The 18,803-nt window shown below is 43.7% G+C and overlaps 1 protein-coding gene across 19 annotated transcripts in view; it reads left to right on the top strand.

The window, feature by feature from the left end:
- ZNF618 (zinc finger protein 618) overlaps positions 1-18,803 on the top strand; it is a 185,835-nt gene that overhangs the window by 140,366 nt on the left and 26,666 nt on the right. For 6 of the 19 annotated variants that reach the window (XM_082470294.1, XM_082470296.1, XM_082470293.1 and 3 more), the window contains 3 exons: positions 3,948-4,007; positions 4,549-4,638; positions 16,148-16,387. In XM_082470294.1, the coding sequence (XP_082326420.1) occupies positions 3,948-4,007; positions 4,549-4,638; positions 16,148-16,387 (390 nt within the window). Of the gene's footprint in view, positions 1-135; positions 2,421-3,947; positions 4,008-4,548; positions 4,639-16,147; positions 16,388-18,803 lie in introns of those variants that run through there. The other 13 variants (XM_082470283.1, XM_082470298.1, XM_082470300.1 and 10 more) reach the window with 4 other exon arrangements.

Here is an 18,803-nt window from a genome sequence, read left to right as displayed (position 1 = left end):
GCAGATCTGAGAATTACTCCCATGGTAATGGTCTACCATGATAATGGGGGGAATGATCGAGGACAATTCGTTCAAGTCTATTGAAACAGTGTAAATCTGGATTTATTTATAGGTTACTTGAGTTTTATACCTGGATAAGGAAGAGTGACTTGAAAGGTAAAAAAAAAAAATAAGAAAATAAAACTTGGGAACTATGAAAATCCCACATGACAAGAAAGGAATTTAAGAGACTTAGAGGAAAATGATCTACCACAGAGTCTAGAAGGAAATGCTGTTTGGCAACCACAGTCAAGTATGAGAAAATATCACCTTAGTTCACTGAGGCTGCCATAACAAAGTACCGTAGACCGGGTGACTTAAATAACAGAAATTTATTTTCTCACAGTTGTGGAGGCTGAAGTCAAAATCAGGGTGCCAGTATGGTTGAGTTCTGGTCCAATGACCCTCTTTCTGGCTGTACTCTGACATGGTGAGGAGAAAAAGGGAACAAACTCTCTGGTGCCTCTTGTTATAAGGTCTCTAATCCCATCATGAGGGACCCCACCCCCATCCTCATGACTTCACCTAATTACTTCCCAAAGGCCCCATCTCCAAATAGCATCGCATTGGGAGACAGGACATCAACATCTGAATTTGGGGGAGAAACAATTCAGTCCATAGCATGACCTCTGTAAAAAAGGAAGCTGTATGGTGGAAAAGCAACAAGATAAGATGAAAAGGCAAAGAGAGAGGAGAGAGATGAGAAGAATTGGAGAGAAGCAGAAAATATAAGAACAGAATTAAAACCTACATTATAGATAATAAAGAGCAGAGTTGATCTGCAGAAATGGAATTAATAATGTGAAGGACAAACCTGAACAGATGAGCTTAATAAGCAGAAAACATGATAAATATGGAGAATGGGGAAACTGTTCCAGATAGTTGGTGGGACAGAAGCAATACTCCAAAGATACAATAGAAGAAAAAATTACTTAGCTAAAGGAAGACCTATATGTCAGGTAGAATCAATAAAAAAAGACCCATAACTAAATAGATATTAGTGGCTCTTTAAACTATAAATATAAGGGGGAAAACTATACAGGTACCTAGAAATAAAAAAGCAAGTTACTTACAAATGATTTCAAGGTGGACTTGCATCAGACTTCCCTGCAATACTAAATGCTGAAAGATCATGGAATAAGTTCCGAAGGGAAAAAGGTGTAATCTAAGAATTTTATATCTAGACAAATTGTGATTTATGTGTTAAAAAAAAAAGCAAGGGCTCAAAAACATGCTATTTCTCCTATATACCCAACTTCAAAAAATTACTTGAAGATGTACTCCAATGAACTGAGTGGTTCAACACATTTAAGGGCTCAATTATGAGGCATTAATTCATAGTAAAAGAGGACTTGTGAATACTGAAGCCAGGTAAACTAGAAGTAAGTTTAAGTTTAAAATGTTGCAAATCTGATTATAAAATTGAATGCAAAAAAAGAGATCATTCTAAAATATTAAAAATGAATGTTAAAAACCAGGAAGGAAGGAATAGGTGAAGGATACAATAAAGTAGGTTAAACAAGTCCTGCTTATAGTGTGGTCCCAGACCAGCAGCATAAGCATCTCCTAAAAGCTTATTAAAAATGTAAATTCTCAGGCCCCATACCAGACCTGTGGAATCAGAATCTCCAAGGTGGGGCTCAGGTGTCTGTGTTGTAACAATCTTACTAGATGATTCTTATTTAGGTTAAAGTTTGAGAGGCACTGAGTTAAACTACCTTTCTCAATGGTAATAGATATGAAAATATCATTTCATGCTTGACTATAAAAATTAGAGAAATGTATCTTATATACTGTCTAGAACAATGGAAAATATTGGAAAATGCTGGATATTGGAGAATAATGGAAAGGCAAAGAAAAGAGTTCATTCATCAAACAACTGAAAACTAAGGGAATAAACCAGAAAGGGTATAGGATGAAAAGAAAAGAATCATAAGACAAGTAAAACCAAGTCAGTAATAGCAATAAAAGCAAATGGCATAATTTCCTTTATTAGAAGACAAAGATTCTCAGGTTAACTTAAAAGAATCCAATTATGAATGGTTTATTAGAGACATACTTAGTTAATTCCTTGTCTTTTACTCTTCTCTTTCCCATGGAGCTCTTTCCTACTCCCTTAACTAAATTGAATTCCCTATTAGGATTGTCATAGCACTGTGTCTCCTTAAGACTACCCATTGTGTTTGCAGTTTTAGATTTGTTTGTGTGATTATTTGATTTTTCTTTCTCCTTTTCCAGACTGTAAGTTCCTTGAAGGCAGGGACCATTGCTCAACATTTTGTGCCAGCATTTAGCACAGTACCTGTTTGATGAATGCAAGTTCAAGAAAATTTAGGGAAATGGCTTTAGGGACATGTGAACAAGTAGAAGGATCTAACAAAGTAATTATCAAGAACTAATAATATTAATACCAGACGAACTAATAAAACAGTGTAATTAAAAGTTAGAGTGGTGGTTCTTAACTTTCTAACACTTGAGGATTTTCTTCAGGACCTGTTAAAACACAGTTTGCTGGATCCCATCCTTAGGATTTTTCTTTCAGAATGTCTCAAAAAAGTGCTGAGAATTTGCATTTCTAACAGGTTCCCAGGCAATGCTGATGCCACTAGCCCAGGGACCACGCTTTGAGAACTGCTGTGTTAGAAAATAGTGTAATGTTAACAAAGGATATGGTTCAAAGTGGAGGTTTTGATCTCATGAGCCTATCTGCATCAAACAACATTGTATCTAAATATACAAAATAAATTCAGAAACACAATGAACTGGAAGGATTGATCACAACATTTAGTCTTTGACAGAGCAAGGAGAGAAAGAAATAAAGGTTATATAGAGTTTGAATAATACAATTAATACAGCTGATCTAACAACTTCAGAGCCTACAAAGAGCAATAATATATCTTTACCAGTGGTCATGAATCAGTTAACAAAAATTATTTAGCTACCAAAATTTTTAAAGCTTCTATATTGCAAGAAAAGAACATAAATAGACTAAGAAACCAATTGAGAAAAGATACTTGTAACATGTCGAACGAAATGTTGATGCCCTTAATCTATAGAGTTCTTAGTGATTTTAAAAAGGTAAACATGCCTATAGAAACATTGACTGTAAACACAAATAGGAAAGTCACAAAAGAAAAACTGTATTTCATTAATCCTCAGAAATAGTCAGCTTCCTTAGAACTCAAAGAAATGGAAAATAAAACCAGCAGTGCAATGTATTTCTCCCTATCAGGCACAGTAAGAAGATGATAGTACTTAATGCTGGCTACAGTATATGGAAACAGTCATTTTGAGATCTTTCTGATGGGGGCGAAAATTGGCCCAACCTTTCAGTAAGTAGTTGGTGCTGTGGTGATCAAAAGCCTTAAAAATGCAGACCCTTAATTTATCCTGAGGAAATATGTGCAAAGATTATGAACAATAATCTTTATTTTGCAGTGGTGTGCAAAAATAATGAGCAGATGTGCAAAAATTTCTACGAGGATATGGATCACAGCATTTTTTTTATAAGGGAAAAATTTTGAAACAATCTCAATGTCCTCTGGTTTAGGAGACTGGCTCAGCAAATTCCAAAGTCCAGTGGGAACCAGGCAGCCAATAAATGCAGTAGAGATCGATGTTTATTGATTTGAGCAAGATGTCTACAAAATATTGTCGATTGAATGCACCAGGTTACAAAGAGCGTATAGATCAGGGCCGGCTAATTCAAGGCCCGTAGAAGCCAGACGGCTGACGTCAGTGAGAGATGAGATGGGAGTGCAGGGTGGGGTCTGGGGCAAGTGGCCAGGTGAATGCTCCACCCCATGGGGTAGCTGCGACTCTTTTTGGGGGATTATAGATGATTGAAATTTCTCTTATATTTAAAATTTTGTATTTGTATTTATCAGTATTTTATAATTTTCCCCCAGTGAACAATATTACATCAGAAATTTTTAAGAAGAAAGAAGTTAGGCAGTGCCAAAAGAGAGGTAAAGATGAAGTCCGGTGGGACCCAAGAGGAAGACGTGACCCCTTCTGCCAGAGGGTGGGGGGTGTTTGGGGACAGGGAAAGTCCTGGAGACAAGGTGACCCACATGTGGCCATTGCAGAGGGCAAGGCTTGAAAAGGGGCTGATAAAGAGGTTGGCACTGGAGGTCAACTCAGGACACCACACATTTCCTGAGCACCGGGGCCTGGGGGTGGAGCGATGGAGGAGGACAGCGTGTGCCAGGTACTGTTCTAAGCATGTGACATACAAATTTAATCCTCACAGCAATCCTATAAGGTGGTCCTATCATTGCCCCATTTTACAGATAGGAAAACTGAGGCACGGAGAGGTTAATAGATTTGCCTAAAGTCACACAGCTTGAAATAGAGGAGCTGGGATTTGAACCCCGGCGGTCTGACTCAAGGGGGCTCCTGATTCTAGTTGGTGGTCCCAGAATGAGGAGGGGTTTGGGGGGAGGGAGCAAGCTGCTACTTCTGGATGGGAACAGGCACCCATTCCCACACTCTTCTCTCCTTGGACAGAAACCGGCAATTATACCTGTGAATTCTGCGGAAAGCAGTACAAGTACTACACGCCCTACCAGGAGCATGTGGCCTTACACGCCCCCATCAGTGAGTACCTTCTCTGGTTGGGGGAAGGGTGGGCCAGCTGTAGGCTGAGGCTCTGGAGTTTTGCCAGGGGAGGGTGAAAGCAAAGGTGAACTTGTTCTGGGTCAGCCTCTAGGTGTCCAGGTCTGACCTGGGGCCACCTGACTGCAGGAGCTGGGAAAGCCCCACCCTTAAGCCAGGAAAGCCTGAGTCCTCCCCCGGTGGTCTCAGAGGCCTGGGCCCATGTGGATTTTGGGTTAGGAAGGGTGGGCATCATTCACCCAAGCCCTTCAGCAACCTTGTCCTCACCTCTTCCAAGCACCTCCAAATCACGTGGTTCCTGAGTCCCCACCCCCAAAGGCAGCACCATGTAATGCAGCTTCAGTCTGAACCAGTGCAGGGCCTAACCCAGGCTAGAGGATGGTCAGTTAGACAAGACAGCTTTGCCCTTGGAGGTAGAAAGGGTAAGAAGTCGGAAGGAGTGACAAGCCGGCCCCAGAAGCCCCAGGTATTAGTCCCAGTGGAGTCACAGGCATGTGTGTGGCCTTGGGCAGGCCTCCAATCTCTCCCTCCTCCCCTGGCCTGGGAGGGAAAGGGTTCTAAGGATCCTTCCCACAGGGACATCCTGGCCTTCCATTCTCCCGATGCAGCTGATTTCCCAGCTTCACTTTTGGATGTCAGAGGGGGCTGTATCCTTAGATCCCCAAGTATATGAGCTAAGAGGGCCCTCAGTCCTCAGCCAAAGTTCTGACAGGGCGGGGCTTAACCACACTGCAGGGCAGTAGGGTGGGATGTTTAAGAGGTATTTGGGAGTATCCCTGCTTTTGTTTGTCACAACAGAGCTATGGGGATCCCACTCCACAGTCTGTGGATGGGAAGATGTAGGTTCAGGGAGGGGAAGGGATTATGCAAGGTCATCAGGGTGCAAGGTGCCTAGAGTAGGGGAGGCCCAACCCTCCTGGAGCACTGGCTGTAGCAGCACAGGCACGTGGGCCCCTGAGGGCTTTCAGGTGGGCAGGGAGGGGTGTCCAGAGCTCAGGCGGTGGAGGAGGTAGCTTCCCCAGGAAGTCCCGCCTGCTGCGCAGAGTGGCAGGACTGAGGGGTCTCCCTGTGGGCGGGAGCGCCCATCCTTAGGTGGAACCCTAGGCTAAGCTTCTCATCCTGCTCGGCCCCTGACTGCTGGGTAACCTTGGACCTGTCACTTCCCTTCTCTGGGCTCAGGTTTCCCACCTGTGGGAGCTCTCAAGGTCTTTTCAGCCCAGGGGTCTGGATTCCAGTCATCTCCAGTATAAGGAGACCCTCAGGCAGGCATCTGCAGTGGCTCAACTAGAGGAACCTATCCTGCCACCCATGCTAAGCATGTATGGGTTATTTAGTGCCCACCACATGTCCAGGTCCTATGCGGGGGAGAGAGGACACAGCTTACACTGGGTGGGCACTAACCCATCATTTGTCCCACTCATGGTGCTGGTGCTGAAGCATCAGGGCTGTGGCTGGCTTGAGCTCCTTGGCTCAGACCCCTCTGGGGATCCCGCTTTCCATGGGCAGGGACAGGGGCAATTGTGTGTGGGTACCTGCTTACCTGTGCTCTCCAGGGAAACAGCAACTGCCCCGCTGCCTGGTGCCCAGAAGGGATGCTATGCAGAATGCACTTACAGTTAGGTGTTAGTTACAAAGCCAGCCTGCAACTTGGGTTTCAGCCTTTGGAGAAAACCTTCAGTGCTGTTTCTGCTCTTCCCCCAAATGGCTCTCGCTGGAACAAGTTGAATAAGGTCATGGAGTTACTAAGAGGAGGAGCTTGGCTTGAACCCAGACAGGCAACCTCCAGGCCCATACCCTTAACCATGAAGTTCTCCTGCATCACATGTCAGATGGTACAGCAGGAAGGGGTGCTTCATTTGTACCCTGATTACTTCCCTAACATCCAGGTACTTCTCTCCTGAAAGGCTGTCTAGTCTTTCTCTGTTCCTCATTTTCTTGTTCTCTCTGTTGTGAACTCTCTTTGTCTTTCTGCATCTGCATCTCTTCTTTATTACTGAAGTCTAGGGACTCTATGATCATCTATGTTTAAAGTTACAGAGTGAGAGATTTAGGCTAGATGCAACAGAGGATTGATTCTCCAAAGCTGACCAAGAAATAGCCCCTCCAGTGGCCTTTGGATCTAGATATTTGTATGTCCATGGGTTCTATGTGGAATTGGGGGCTGGACTTGATGGCTTCATCAAGTGGTACTCAGGGCCAGGCCTTGAGAGACCCTGGGTCTCCTGAGAGCATCCAGAGAGATGTAGGCTGACTGAAAGGAGGTCTAACGAAATGGAGTCATATAATATGTACTCTTTTGGGTCTGACTGCTTTCACTTAGCAAAATGTTTTTAAGATTCATACATGTTGTATATATCAGTTCATTCTTTTTTTTTACTGCTGAGCAATATTCTGTTGTGTGCAAGTACCACAGTTTGTTGAGCCATTTGCTTGTTCATTTGAATTGTTTCCAGTTTTAGGCTATTATGAATAAAGCTGCTATGAAAATGCTTGTACTAGGATTTCTGTGTTCATTTCTCTTGGATAAATTCCAGGGAGTAGAATTGATAGGTCATAGGGGAGAGTATGTTTACCTTTTTAAGAACTAACAAACCATTTCCCAAGATGACTGTAGCACCTTTCACTCCCACCAGCCACAGATGGGAGTTGCACTTGCTGCAAATTCTTGCCAACAGTTTGGTGGTAGGAAGCTATTCTGGTGAGTGTGTAGTGGTATTTCATTGTGGTGTTAATTTGTATTTTCCTGATGACTAATGATGTTGAGCACTTTTTCATTTGCTTATTAACCATTCATATATTTTACTTTGGAAACTGTTTAAGTCTTTTGCCCATTTTTTTTGGTTGGGTTGTTTGTCTTTTTATTGTTAAATTGGAGGAGTTCTTTATATATTCTAGATCCAGGGTCTTTATCAAATATATATATTGTGAACATTTTCTCTCAGTCTTTGGTGTGACTGTTGACTTTCATATAGTATCTTTTGATGAGCAGTTTTTCATTTTAATGAAGTCTAATTTATCAATTTTTTTTATGGTTAGTGTTTTCTCAGTTCTACTCAGGATATCCTTGCCTACCTCAAGGTGGTGAAGATATTCTCCTTTATTATCTTTTAGAATCTTTATACTTTCAGCTTTTACATTTAAGTCTCTGATCCATTTTAAGTTAATTTTTGTGAATGATGAGAGGTATGATTTGAGATTAACTTTATTCCATATGACTGTCTGGTTGTTCCCACACCATTTGTTGAAAAGATTGTCCTTTTTCCATTACATTGCATTGAGACCTTTGTTGAAAATCAGTTGAATGCGTAAGTAAGTGTGAGTTTATTTCTGTTCCACTGATCTATTTGCCTGTGTTGGTGCCAACATGGTCTTATTTACTGTAAGTCTTAAATCAGGTACTCTCAGTTTTTCAACCTTGTGTATTTTTAAGAATATTTTCCTTAAAACAAGGAACTTTGCCTTGCAATATAAATGTTAGTCTTATTGCCAATTGCTACAAAAAAATCCAACTGGGATTTTGTTTAGGATTACACTGAATCTATAGACCAATCTGGGGAGAACAGACATCATAATAATAGTCGATCTTCCACTTCATGAACATAGTATATCTCTCCATTGGTTTAGGTCTATTTAAATTTCTCTCAGCAATAGTTTGTATTTTCAGAGCAGAGGTCTTGCACGTATTTCATTAAATTATATCTAAATATTTTATGGGTTTTTTTGATGCTACTGTGATTTTTTTATTTTCCAGTTTTTGTTGCTATGATTTTTGTATATATTGAATTTGTATCCTGCAACTTTGTTAAATTCACTTATTAGTTCTATTAGCTTTTTTCTAAATTTATCAGAATTTTTCTTGTACATACTGATGTCATCTAATAAAGACAGCCTTACTTCTTTTTTTCTAATCTGTATTCCTTTTATTATTCTCTTTCTTCCCCATTATGCTGATTAGGACCCTCCAGTTCAGTGCTGAATAAATGAAATGTGTGGATATCTCTGCCTAGTTCCCAATCATAGGGTTCAGTTTTTCATCATTAAGTATGATCATTTTCATCATTAAGTATTATGTTAGCTAAAATAGGTTTTCATAGATGCCCCTTTGTCAGTTGAGGAAGTTACCTTCTATTTCTAATTTACTGAAAGTTTTTATCATAAATTGGTGTTAGGTGTTTTTTCTACATCTATTGAGATGATCCTATGATTCTTATCTTTTATTCTGATAATGTGGTAAATTACATGGATTGACTTTTTAAAAAAAATAAGTCACCATGTCTGTTCTTTATTAAAATACATTGACTATCAGAAAACCATGAAATGAACTAAAGGACATTACAGTGTTGGGATGTTTCTTCTTTTCCAGAAGAATGACTTCTTTTTTTGAGCTTCTTTTTCTTGGAAAGGCATCTAAATTGCTTTGAGACCTAGGGCAGTTTGTAGAGTTAATTTGCTTTCAAGCATGTGTTTTCTGATTACATCTATCTAAAATTCCCTAGAATTTTACCTGGCTTTTAATATCACTCCCCAAACTGATCCTTCAGTGGCAGGGAACTACAGTCCTAGGATTAGGATAGTGCCCCAGATTCAATCAGTGGTTTGTTAACCATGCTCATAATCAAGAAAATAAATATTTCTGGTATTTTTTTTAAAAAACACCTTTATTGACGTATACTGTCACTCAATAAAGTACCTTATTTAAAGTAAACAATTTGATGTTTTGACCTATGTATGCACCCATGAAACCATCACCACAATCAAGATAATGAACATATCCATCACCCCCAAAAGTTTCCTCGTGCCCTTCTGTAATCCCTCACTCACCACTTCCCTACCCCCAGGCAAGCACTGATCTGCTTTCTATTACTATAGATTAGTTTGTATTTTCTAGAATCTTGCAAATATGGAATCTTACAGTATCTACTCTTTTTGTGTGTGGTGGGGTCTGGCTTCTTTCATTTAGCATAATTGTTTAGAGATTCATCCATGTTTATATGTATCAGTAGTTCATTCCTTTTCATTGATGAGTAGTAGTGTTCCACTGTCTAGATGCAGGTACCACAATTTCCTTCATCTGTTTACTTATGGATGGATATTTAGGTTGTTTCCAGTTTGGAGCTAATATAAATAAAGCTGCTGTGAACATTTGTGAACACGTCTTCCTATGGACAAATGCCTTCATTTCTCTTAGGTAAATACCTAGTCTGGATCATATGATAAGTTTAACTTTTAAGAAACAGTCAGGCTGTTATGCCATTTTACATTTCAACCAGCAGTGTATTTTACTTTTCTTATAATATCCTTGTCTAAGTTGGGTATCAGAGTTATGCTGGCCTCATAAAGTGAGTTGGGAAGAGTGTTCCCTGAGTATAGTGTCAATTAGGTTATGTTGGTTAATAATGTTCAAATCTCTATACTTTTACAGGTTTTTTAAAAAATCTATTTCTTCTATTAAGTAGAGGGAGAAGCATTAAAATCTGCAACGATAATTGTGGATATGCTGTTTCTCTCCTTAGTTCTGTCAATTTTTGATTCATGTATTTTGAAACTTTGTTTTTAGGTGCATACACTGAGGATCATTGTGTCTTGATGAATTGACCCTTTTTAAAATTGTGCAGTGCCCCTTTAAATCTCTGATAACACCTGTTGTCCTGAAATCTACTTTATTTGATATTAATATAGCCACTTCAGGTTTCTTAGGATTAGTATTTGTATGATAAATCTCTTTTCATCCTTTGAATCTGTGTCTTTATATATGAAGTGTGTACATATAGTTGGTTCTTGCTCCTTTATCCAGTTGGGCAATCCCTGCTCTTTAATTGAGGTGTTTAATCCATTTACACTTAATATAATTTATTGATATGGTTGATTTTAAATTTACCATCTTATTATAATTTTTCCTGTTCGTCCCATCTGTTCTTATTCCTCATTTTTTCTACTTTTCTTGCCTTCTTTAATATTAATCAAGAATTTTTTTGTTTCCTCTGTTAGCTTTCTAGCTATACCTCTTTTTCTTTAGTGGTTACTCTGTGGTTTATAACATTCATCTTTAATGTATTACAGTTTACCATGAATTTATAACACATCATACATAATCCAAGAATCTTATAACAACTTACTTCTATTTACTGCCTTCCTGTCCTTTGTGCTATTCTTATGATACATATACATCTACATAAGTTATAAACCCAATAATTTTTCTTTTTGCTTTATATAGTCAGTTATTTGTTAAAGAAATAAGAAATTGCCTTTTATATTTACCCACATATTAAAATTTTCATACTTTTCTTTCTTTTTTATAAATCTGAATTCTATGTTATGATTTTCCTTTATTTCCTGAAGATCTTCCTTTAACATTTCTTATACTGTAGGTCTGTTGATGAAAGATTCTCTTAATTGAAAGTGTTTTCATTTCACCTTTTCTTTTGAAGGATATTTTCTTTGGATATGAAATTCTAGGTTGAGATATTTTTCTTTCAGCATTTTAAAAATGTCATTCCTTTATCTATCTTCTGGCTTATGTTGTTTCTGATGAGAATTCAGAGATCATTCTGATTGTTATTCTGTATTTAATGGGTCTCTTTTCTCTGAATGCTTTTAAATATTTCTCTATATTACTAATTTTCAGCAATTTGATTATGATGTATAGTTTTCCTTGTGTTTATCCTGTTTGGGGTTCACTGAGCTTCTTAGATCAGTGGGTTTATATTTTTCATCAGATTTGGAAAATTTTCAGCCAGTATTTCTGCAAATATTTTTCTTCCCCAATCTCTTCCTTCTGTTGAGACTTTAATTACATATATATTAGATTGTTTTATGATGTTTACAGATCAATTGAAGCTCTGTTCAGTTTTTCAGCCTTGTTTTCCCTCTGTGTTTCAATTTGGATAATTTCTAGTGTCCTGTATACAAGTTTACTGATCTTTTCTTCTACAGCCTTATTTGTTTCATTAGAAATATCCATCAAATGATTTTACATTTCAGCTATCATATTTTTCATCTCTGTAATTTCCACTTGGTTCCTTTTTACATTGTTTCTTTCATTATATTCATATTATCCTTTAAATGTTTGACCATATTTATAATAGCTGTGTTAAGGTCCTTGTCTGCTAATGCCATCATCCCTGTCATTTCTTTATGTTCCTATTGATTTTCTTCCTCTTGATTATTACTCACATTTTCCTGCTTCACCTAACAAATAAATTTTTATTCTGTGCTGCACATTGTGGATGCATGCTATGTTGTTGAGTGTGTGGATTTTGTTGTCTTCTTCTAAAAAGTGTTGAATTTTGTTCTGGCAGGCAGTTAATCTACTTACAGATCAACTTGATACTTCAAAGCCTTGTTTTAAAGCTGTGTTAGGGCAGTTCCAGAGCAGTCCTTATTCTAGGGTTAGAGTAATCCTTCTGAGGCATGGCTTTTCTGGGTCTCAGCTGAATGCTGGAGGTATTCAGCAAGATCTCTCCTCTGGCAGGTGGAACTCAGACATCTCCTTGCCTTTTGCCACCTCTGAATCTTCAATCAGCTCCCCGCCCCACTCCCCCCGCCCCCAGCAGCTATTGGTTGCCAGTCTTTGCAGAGGCTCCCTCTGCACAAATACAGTTTGGTGTTCAGCCAAAGACTTCAAGGGACCCCTTTGCCCATTTCTGGAGTTGTTTTTTTGCATAATTTCCTCCTCTTTGTTATTCTTCCCTGTAAACTCCCAGCTGCCTCAGAAGCCCTGAACTCTGATCGCTGTCTCTCAGATCAGTGAGATTGCAGTGCCTCCTTCAAGCCCCACCTCTGTGCTGTGGTCCAGAGGGTCTATCCTAGCAGAGAGCTGGGGTGATCCTGGGGCTCACAGCAGGTCTTCTTTCATGAATCGCAGTCTTGCACCATCTACATTCAGAGTCTGAAAATTCTTGTTCCATGCATTTTGTCCAGCTTTACAGTTGACTCTGGAGGAGGGCTAGTCCTGTACCAGGTATACATACCATCATGGCCAGAAGTGTAAGGTCTCCAGTTCTCTTTCTAAGACTAAAATCTGTGAGCAGCGGTTCACAAATTAGATTCCTCTTGCATAACATCTCCCTTGCATTCCCTCCTCTAGCCTTTGAGCACCCTATTCCCTTTTGCCTCCAATGCGTTTCCACTCCCCTCTACCGCGTTAAAGGTTTCAGGGAAATCCTCTGGTCTTCCCTGCCTCTCAGCTGCATGGTTACCTTTCTTGAATCCTTATAGTCTCTGAATTTTTGTTCCAGTTAAGTTTTCAGCTTTACGGAAAGAAGAGACCACGTGCTATCTTATTTTTAATATCTCTTATGTGTAAATATCTCATACCTTTCTTACTAGGCCAGTCTGCCAGTCTGGAATGCTTTCTTCCTTTCTCAGTGAGAACCCAGGTAGGAATATCAGCCTGATAACATTCCATGTGAGGAGGTCAACAGATGGAGCAAAAAGGTTGAGTGAAATGAGTTAGGAGCCTGGGAAGTTTATCTTGGCTCGGCACTGATCTCCTCTGTGACCCTGGCGTGGTGCCCGTACCTCTCTGAGCCTCTTTGTCCCTAGCTGCCTTATACCCTTGGTACCAGTGGGAGGATAACATGTGAGAAGCTTCTTGTGCCCTCTCTTGGGCATCCCATCTTTAATGTGCTCTGTTTAAGTGGTTCTGAGCCATTCGTGCGTTGATTCCTGGTTCCACAATATCTGTTGAGCACTTCCTGTGTGCTAGGGAATGTGCCAGGCACTGAGTGCATAGTTGGGCCAAAGTGGCAGAGTCCCTACCCCCACGGAACATACAGGGTAACGGGGAAAAAGACATTGATCGAAGATCACACCATGGGTCATGATTGGTGGCAGTCAGATCTTGGAAGGGAAGAAGGGAGGCGACTGAACGATAAATGACCAGGTTGGGTATCAGGGAGGGCTTCCAGAGGAAGTGATGTTTAGGTGGAGGTATGTAGGACCAGCAGTAGTGATCCAGGCAGAAACTGGAGGGAAGAACATTCCAGGCAGAGGGAATACCATGAGCAAAGGCCATGAAACTTGGAAGAGAGAGGGGTAGACTGAGAGGGCAAGGAGTGGGCAGGTCCCAGGCAAGGGTCCAGGGCAAGCAGGTGATGCCCGAGGGTTTACTGTATCATGTGCTTTTGGGTGTCCTGAGCTCCCTGCCACAGGGAAGGAGGGGCTTTCCCACACAGAATGCCAGGATTTTGACAGCAGGGTCACAGACCATGAAAAGATCTGATCCAGAGGGTCTCCTAGAAACCATTCTGCAGGTGGAGACGAGGCCTAAGAGGGGAAGCAACATGCTCTGTTTATTGCTCAGAAATTCTCTGTCCCTTGTGCCCAGGTGCCCGGGGGTGTGTTAGTGCCTAAGGGGACCACATGGCCTGTGCAAAGACCTCCATGAGAAGCTGGCAGGCTTGAGCCCCCATCCCATCCTGGCACTAACTTTCTGTGTGGCTGTAAACTTATTAACCATTCTGGGCCTTGGTTTCCTTATTCCTAAAAAATACCATTAATAACTGTTTACATTTGAAGAGTAGTTTTTACCATTCAAGATGCTTCCGTGACCTGTATGGATTCTCAGAAAATCCCTGTGAGGTTGGTAGTGCAGAGATGGGTGTCCTGCTCTCATCAGTGGAGGTGAGGCGGGAAAACTGAGGCCAAGACGGGAAGTAAAGAGTCCAAGACCGCAGAAGCCGGAGGTGACAGACTTGGGATTCAGAGGTGGGTCAGGCCCACCGCACACTCAGTGCTGGTTCCGTTCAACAGTGAACCACAAGCTGTGGTCCCCAAACTGTGCTTCAGGGAGACAGGGGAGAAATCAGAGATGGGATGCTGGACGCCTCCCTCAAAGTTTGATGTGTAGGTTTATCCTATGGCTAAGGAAAAAAAAATTGAGAATTGTGAGATGAGCCACCCTTCCGGTTGAACTCGGGACCTTCAAGGTCCTTCACTCTGAAAGGGAGGGAGGGAGAAAGGGGGATCATGTGTAAGTATCCTTCCCCACCCACCCCTCTCCAGTTCCTGACTGAGAAAGTGAGAATCTGGAGAGTGGGGTGGTGGGGAAGAGGAGTAGCGAGGGATACCTGCGTTCTCTGCAGACTGAGCCTGGGGGATTCCTCCTGGGGCTTGAGTGGGGCAGGTGAGGGCTTGCTTACGGGGCACGACCAAAGGACTCCCCATCCCCAGCTCCTGGCATCTGGCCGCTACTGAGGTGGAAAGGCAGTGACCTCCCCAAAGGGACAAGGGGGGCCAGCCTGAGTCCTCTGAGCTCACCTCAGGGCCTCCGGTCCTGTGTGACCTTGAACAAAGCCCTGACTCCTGCGTCTCTGGGCCTGGGCTTCCTCACCGGCCAGGAGTGGGCAGAGGTGGAGGGTCAGGGAGCGCCCGTTTATTTTGGCTATGAGAGCCGTGGGCGCAGCGTCTGGTGCCCAGGATGGACACTGCCCTGGGAGCAGGGGTGTAAGAAGGTCTCTCCTCTGCCCCTGAGGCAGGCAGCAGGGCAGGGTCCTTCCCAGGCTCTGCGGCAAGATGGTGCCCTCGAGATGTTCCCAGTGCCGGTGGGTTCCATGAGCCCCTGGTCAGCCCTGGAGGGGTCCCTCCTCTTGCCGTCTGGTCCACTCTTGCCCTCCAGGGAGAGTTGCAGTTGAGTGAAACCACTGCCTCCCCTTTCGGTTGGAAGGTGGCACTGTGGCCACATTCAGGGGCTTGCCACCCCGGTAACTACGTCTCCGGGCAGCGTGCAGGAGGCTGCCACCTGAGACCAGCCGAGCTGGAGACCCGCTGAGGGTCAGGGCCCCCCAGCCCTGTTCTCAGTAACTCCAGCTTCTGCAGAGAAGGCGGGCAAGGGAGGCAGGAGGTGTGGGAAATGGTGACACAAGCTGCCCCTAACCCCACCAGGGAGCTGCTGCACTGATTTCCATTATAGCGTCAGGCGTTGGGTCGAGCACTGTCCCCTGAGATTGTCAATCCCAGGCAGTGCCCAGGAGCGCCACGAGCCCCTTCCCCTAAAACCGTGGGGCGACATTGGGCCCTCTGCTCTTCCCCTCCCCCATCAATCAACCCCGCACATCTCTGCCTCTCTGTCGTCTGTCATTACTGCTGAGCCAGCCTGCCTTGGAAGGAAAAGAGGCTTAGGAGTCAACATTTTAGAAAATGCATTTGAGCCTGGGTTGACTAATGCAAGTGCCCCAAGCACGGGTCACAGGCCGAGTTCTTAGACACGCAGAGCCTGGGTTGGTCAAGGGTTATGGGTGACCCAGCCAGTGGGCTGGTCAGTGCCCTCCAGGTAATGCTGAGTGTGAGCTGGCGATCAGGCTTCCCTCGAGGAGAAGCAGGGGAAGGTTCTAGACTCCCAGACTGTCTCAGGCTCCAGGTGGGAACCAGAGCCCTTGCTCTCTCTGGACCAAGAAGTTTTGGCCCTCGAGCGTAGGGGCCTGTGGCCCGAGAGGCCACGTACTTGGTCGGCTCCAAGCGCCCTCGGCAACTGAGAGCATGACCCTCTCAGGTACCGCCCCCGGGTGGGAGCCACCGGACGATCCAGACACGGGCTCTGAGTGTTCGCATCCAGAGGTCTCCCCGTCTCCACGCTTCGTGGCAGCGAAGACCCAGACGAACCAGTCGGGGAAAAAGGCTCCGGCCTCCGTGGTCCGATGCGCCACCCTCTTACACCGCACCCCTCCAGCCACCCAAACCCCGACGTTCCGCACTCCAAATTCGGGATCTCCGGCAAGCAAGGCAACTGCAGGTACCAATGGCCTATGTTACCCTCACACTTCCTCCACTCCCCACCCTTCTCCCCACCTGCCACAGCTGTGCCCGGGGTCATTGTTCCCTTGCAAGAGCGAGGGTGGTGGTCCCTAGCTCTCTGGGACGAATCTGGGTCCCGGCTCTGCCTCAGGCTGGCTCTGTGACCACGGCAAGCCACCTAGCCTCTCTGAGTCTAGGTTTTCTTACCCTAAGTCAGAGGGTTGTACAGGATGGTTTGCAAACTAATTTTTTTAAGTAGGAGAATATTTTTCTCCCCAAGTCATGGCCTAAGGGGTTTTAAATTCTTTTAAATTAATTGCCAACATTTGAACATTAAGAGATTTTTCTATGAAACTTTTGATTTCTAGCTTACATTGAAAAGTCAGATCTGGCAGTCCTGGGCCCACTTTCCTCAGGGCAGCCATCGTCTTGGGGCCGAGCCACAGCTGCCTCCTTCAGTAGAGCGTGTGCTCTCCCGTTTTCCACAGTCCCCACCGCTCCCTCCTGCCTCCCCAGTACAGTGGCCACGTGGCAGGTGCCATGTCTCATTGTGATCACACTGTTGTCTGTCTCACATCCAGCCCAGTTTACCCATTTACCTCACCTGCCTGGACCCTCTTGGCATGAGTTTGCATCCCCCATTTTTCAGAAAACTCAGTCTAAAAACTCATTTCTACGAAGAGCTGCTCTCCGTGAAGAAGAGTGTTTGGCTGGGAGCTCTGTTCTCTTGGCCTCCCTCTACCTCACTGTTCAGGAAACCCCTCCACGAGCCATAGCCCAGCAGGAAGCCAGCGGATGCCCGCTCCAGTGTTGTGAGTCTATGCAGAAAGGGCTCAGACTCTGGAAGGGTGAACAGGCAGTGAAAGGTGCACACCAGCCATTTCTTAGCAGTTATCAGGGAAAACTGATAAGACACATTGTGTGCTGAGTACCAGCTAATCAGGAATCCTGATTCACACCAGATGGAAAGAGCCTTGGGCCTCCTGCCTAGATACGTGGGATGTAGGGTAGAGTGATGACTTGGTCATTCTGGGACTACGGGCCTTTCAGATGCCCTTAAGAGGCCCAAAGTTATCCATTAAATGTACAAGTGATCAAACTGAGAACTCATTCAAATGAACCAGGGGGCTGGACCGATTACAGCCACGTGATGAGTTGTGTTCGCCTTTACTCTGGTTCAGAAGGCTGATCAGGAGCAAGGATGTGGTTCTTAAAAATGTTTGAAGCTGTGCTTATTGTGCTTAGATCCCCTGAAAGGAGAGTAAGTAGTTAATCCACTTTGAAGGTAATGGTTTTCAGCTACTGTGTAGAGAAGAGCTAGTAGCCATTGTTTTTTGGCAACAGTAGTTATAAATCAGTTAAACAGGCTGGTCATCACGAACTTATTGGTGGTAGATACTGGCTCAACTAAATAACGGGATCACGGCTTTCAGATCTTGATTTTACTCTCGACCTTGTGGCTGGAAGTTTTTGCATCTGCAGTTTCTGCAGAGAACTGCCTGTAGGGCCTGTGTGGTCTGTGGCAGCTCTCAGATCCCAGAGTCACCAAGTAAGCATCAGCAAGCGATGGGGCTTGCCTCTGGCTGCCTTTATGTGACCTGGAAGACTTGTGGTGGGCGTCACACCTGGATTACTAGCTGCGCAGGTCAGGGGACACCAGGTTGTGAGCCGGAGCCTGCGTGTTGGAGCTGGAAGTCATCACTGCCCCCGTCATGCTAGAATAGGCAGCCGCTCCCGTGCGTGTGTGTGTGTGTGTGTGTGTGTGTGTGTGTGTGTGTGTGTGTGTGTGCGCGCCTGCGCGGGGATGTCCCCTGTGGAGCCGCTCGCTGGTTTTCAGCCAGAGGTGCCTATAGCAGGGATAGCTGAACAAAATCTGCTTTATCAGCTGAGCCAGAGGAGGCTAATTATAAGAGTTTGTAACCTTAGTTGTGCTGAATTGTACCAGTATGTTGGTCAGGCTGCACGAAAATCCTCCACAGATGGGTAACCATCCCTTGCATGCATGAGGGTTAAGATGGAGAAAGGAACCACTTCCCTGCCCCAGCCCTTTTTAAAAAGGAAGCATCTGTCTCAAGAATGAAATCTCCTTATTCTGCCATCTTAAAGGGTTAGGAGCTTAGCCCAGGAACTTGACAACCTCACTCTCTCTGGGTTTTCGCCTATAAGATGGGAATGACAGCATGGACCTCATAGGGTGATTGCAGGATTATGTGGATGTAAAGCATCTAGACCAGTGCCTGGCCCATAATAGGTGCTTCGTAAATAAGAGTCCCCCCGTTTTTCCTAGGTAAAGAATTGAGGGGCTTTCTTTGCCAATTTACAGATGGGATCTTGAAGTGGGCAGGTGTGTAGCTCTCAGTCCAGGCATTTTACAGACACAGTTAGAAGAGAGGGTCTTGTGTGTGATGTTGTCA

Source organism: Balaenoptera physalus (genome assembly GCF_965194825.1).
Source record: "Balaenoptera physalus genome assembly, chromosome: 7".
Taxonomy (NCBI): domain Eukaryota; kingdom Metazoa; phylum Chordata; class Mammalia; order Artiodactyla; family Balaenopteridae; genus Balaenoptera; species Balaenoptera physalus.
Note: the sequence above shows the minus strand (reverse complement) of the source record. Positions and strands in the feature narration are given on the sequence as shown.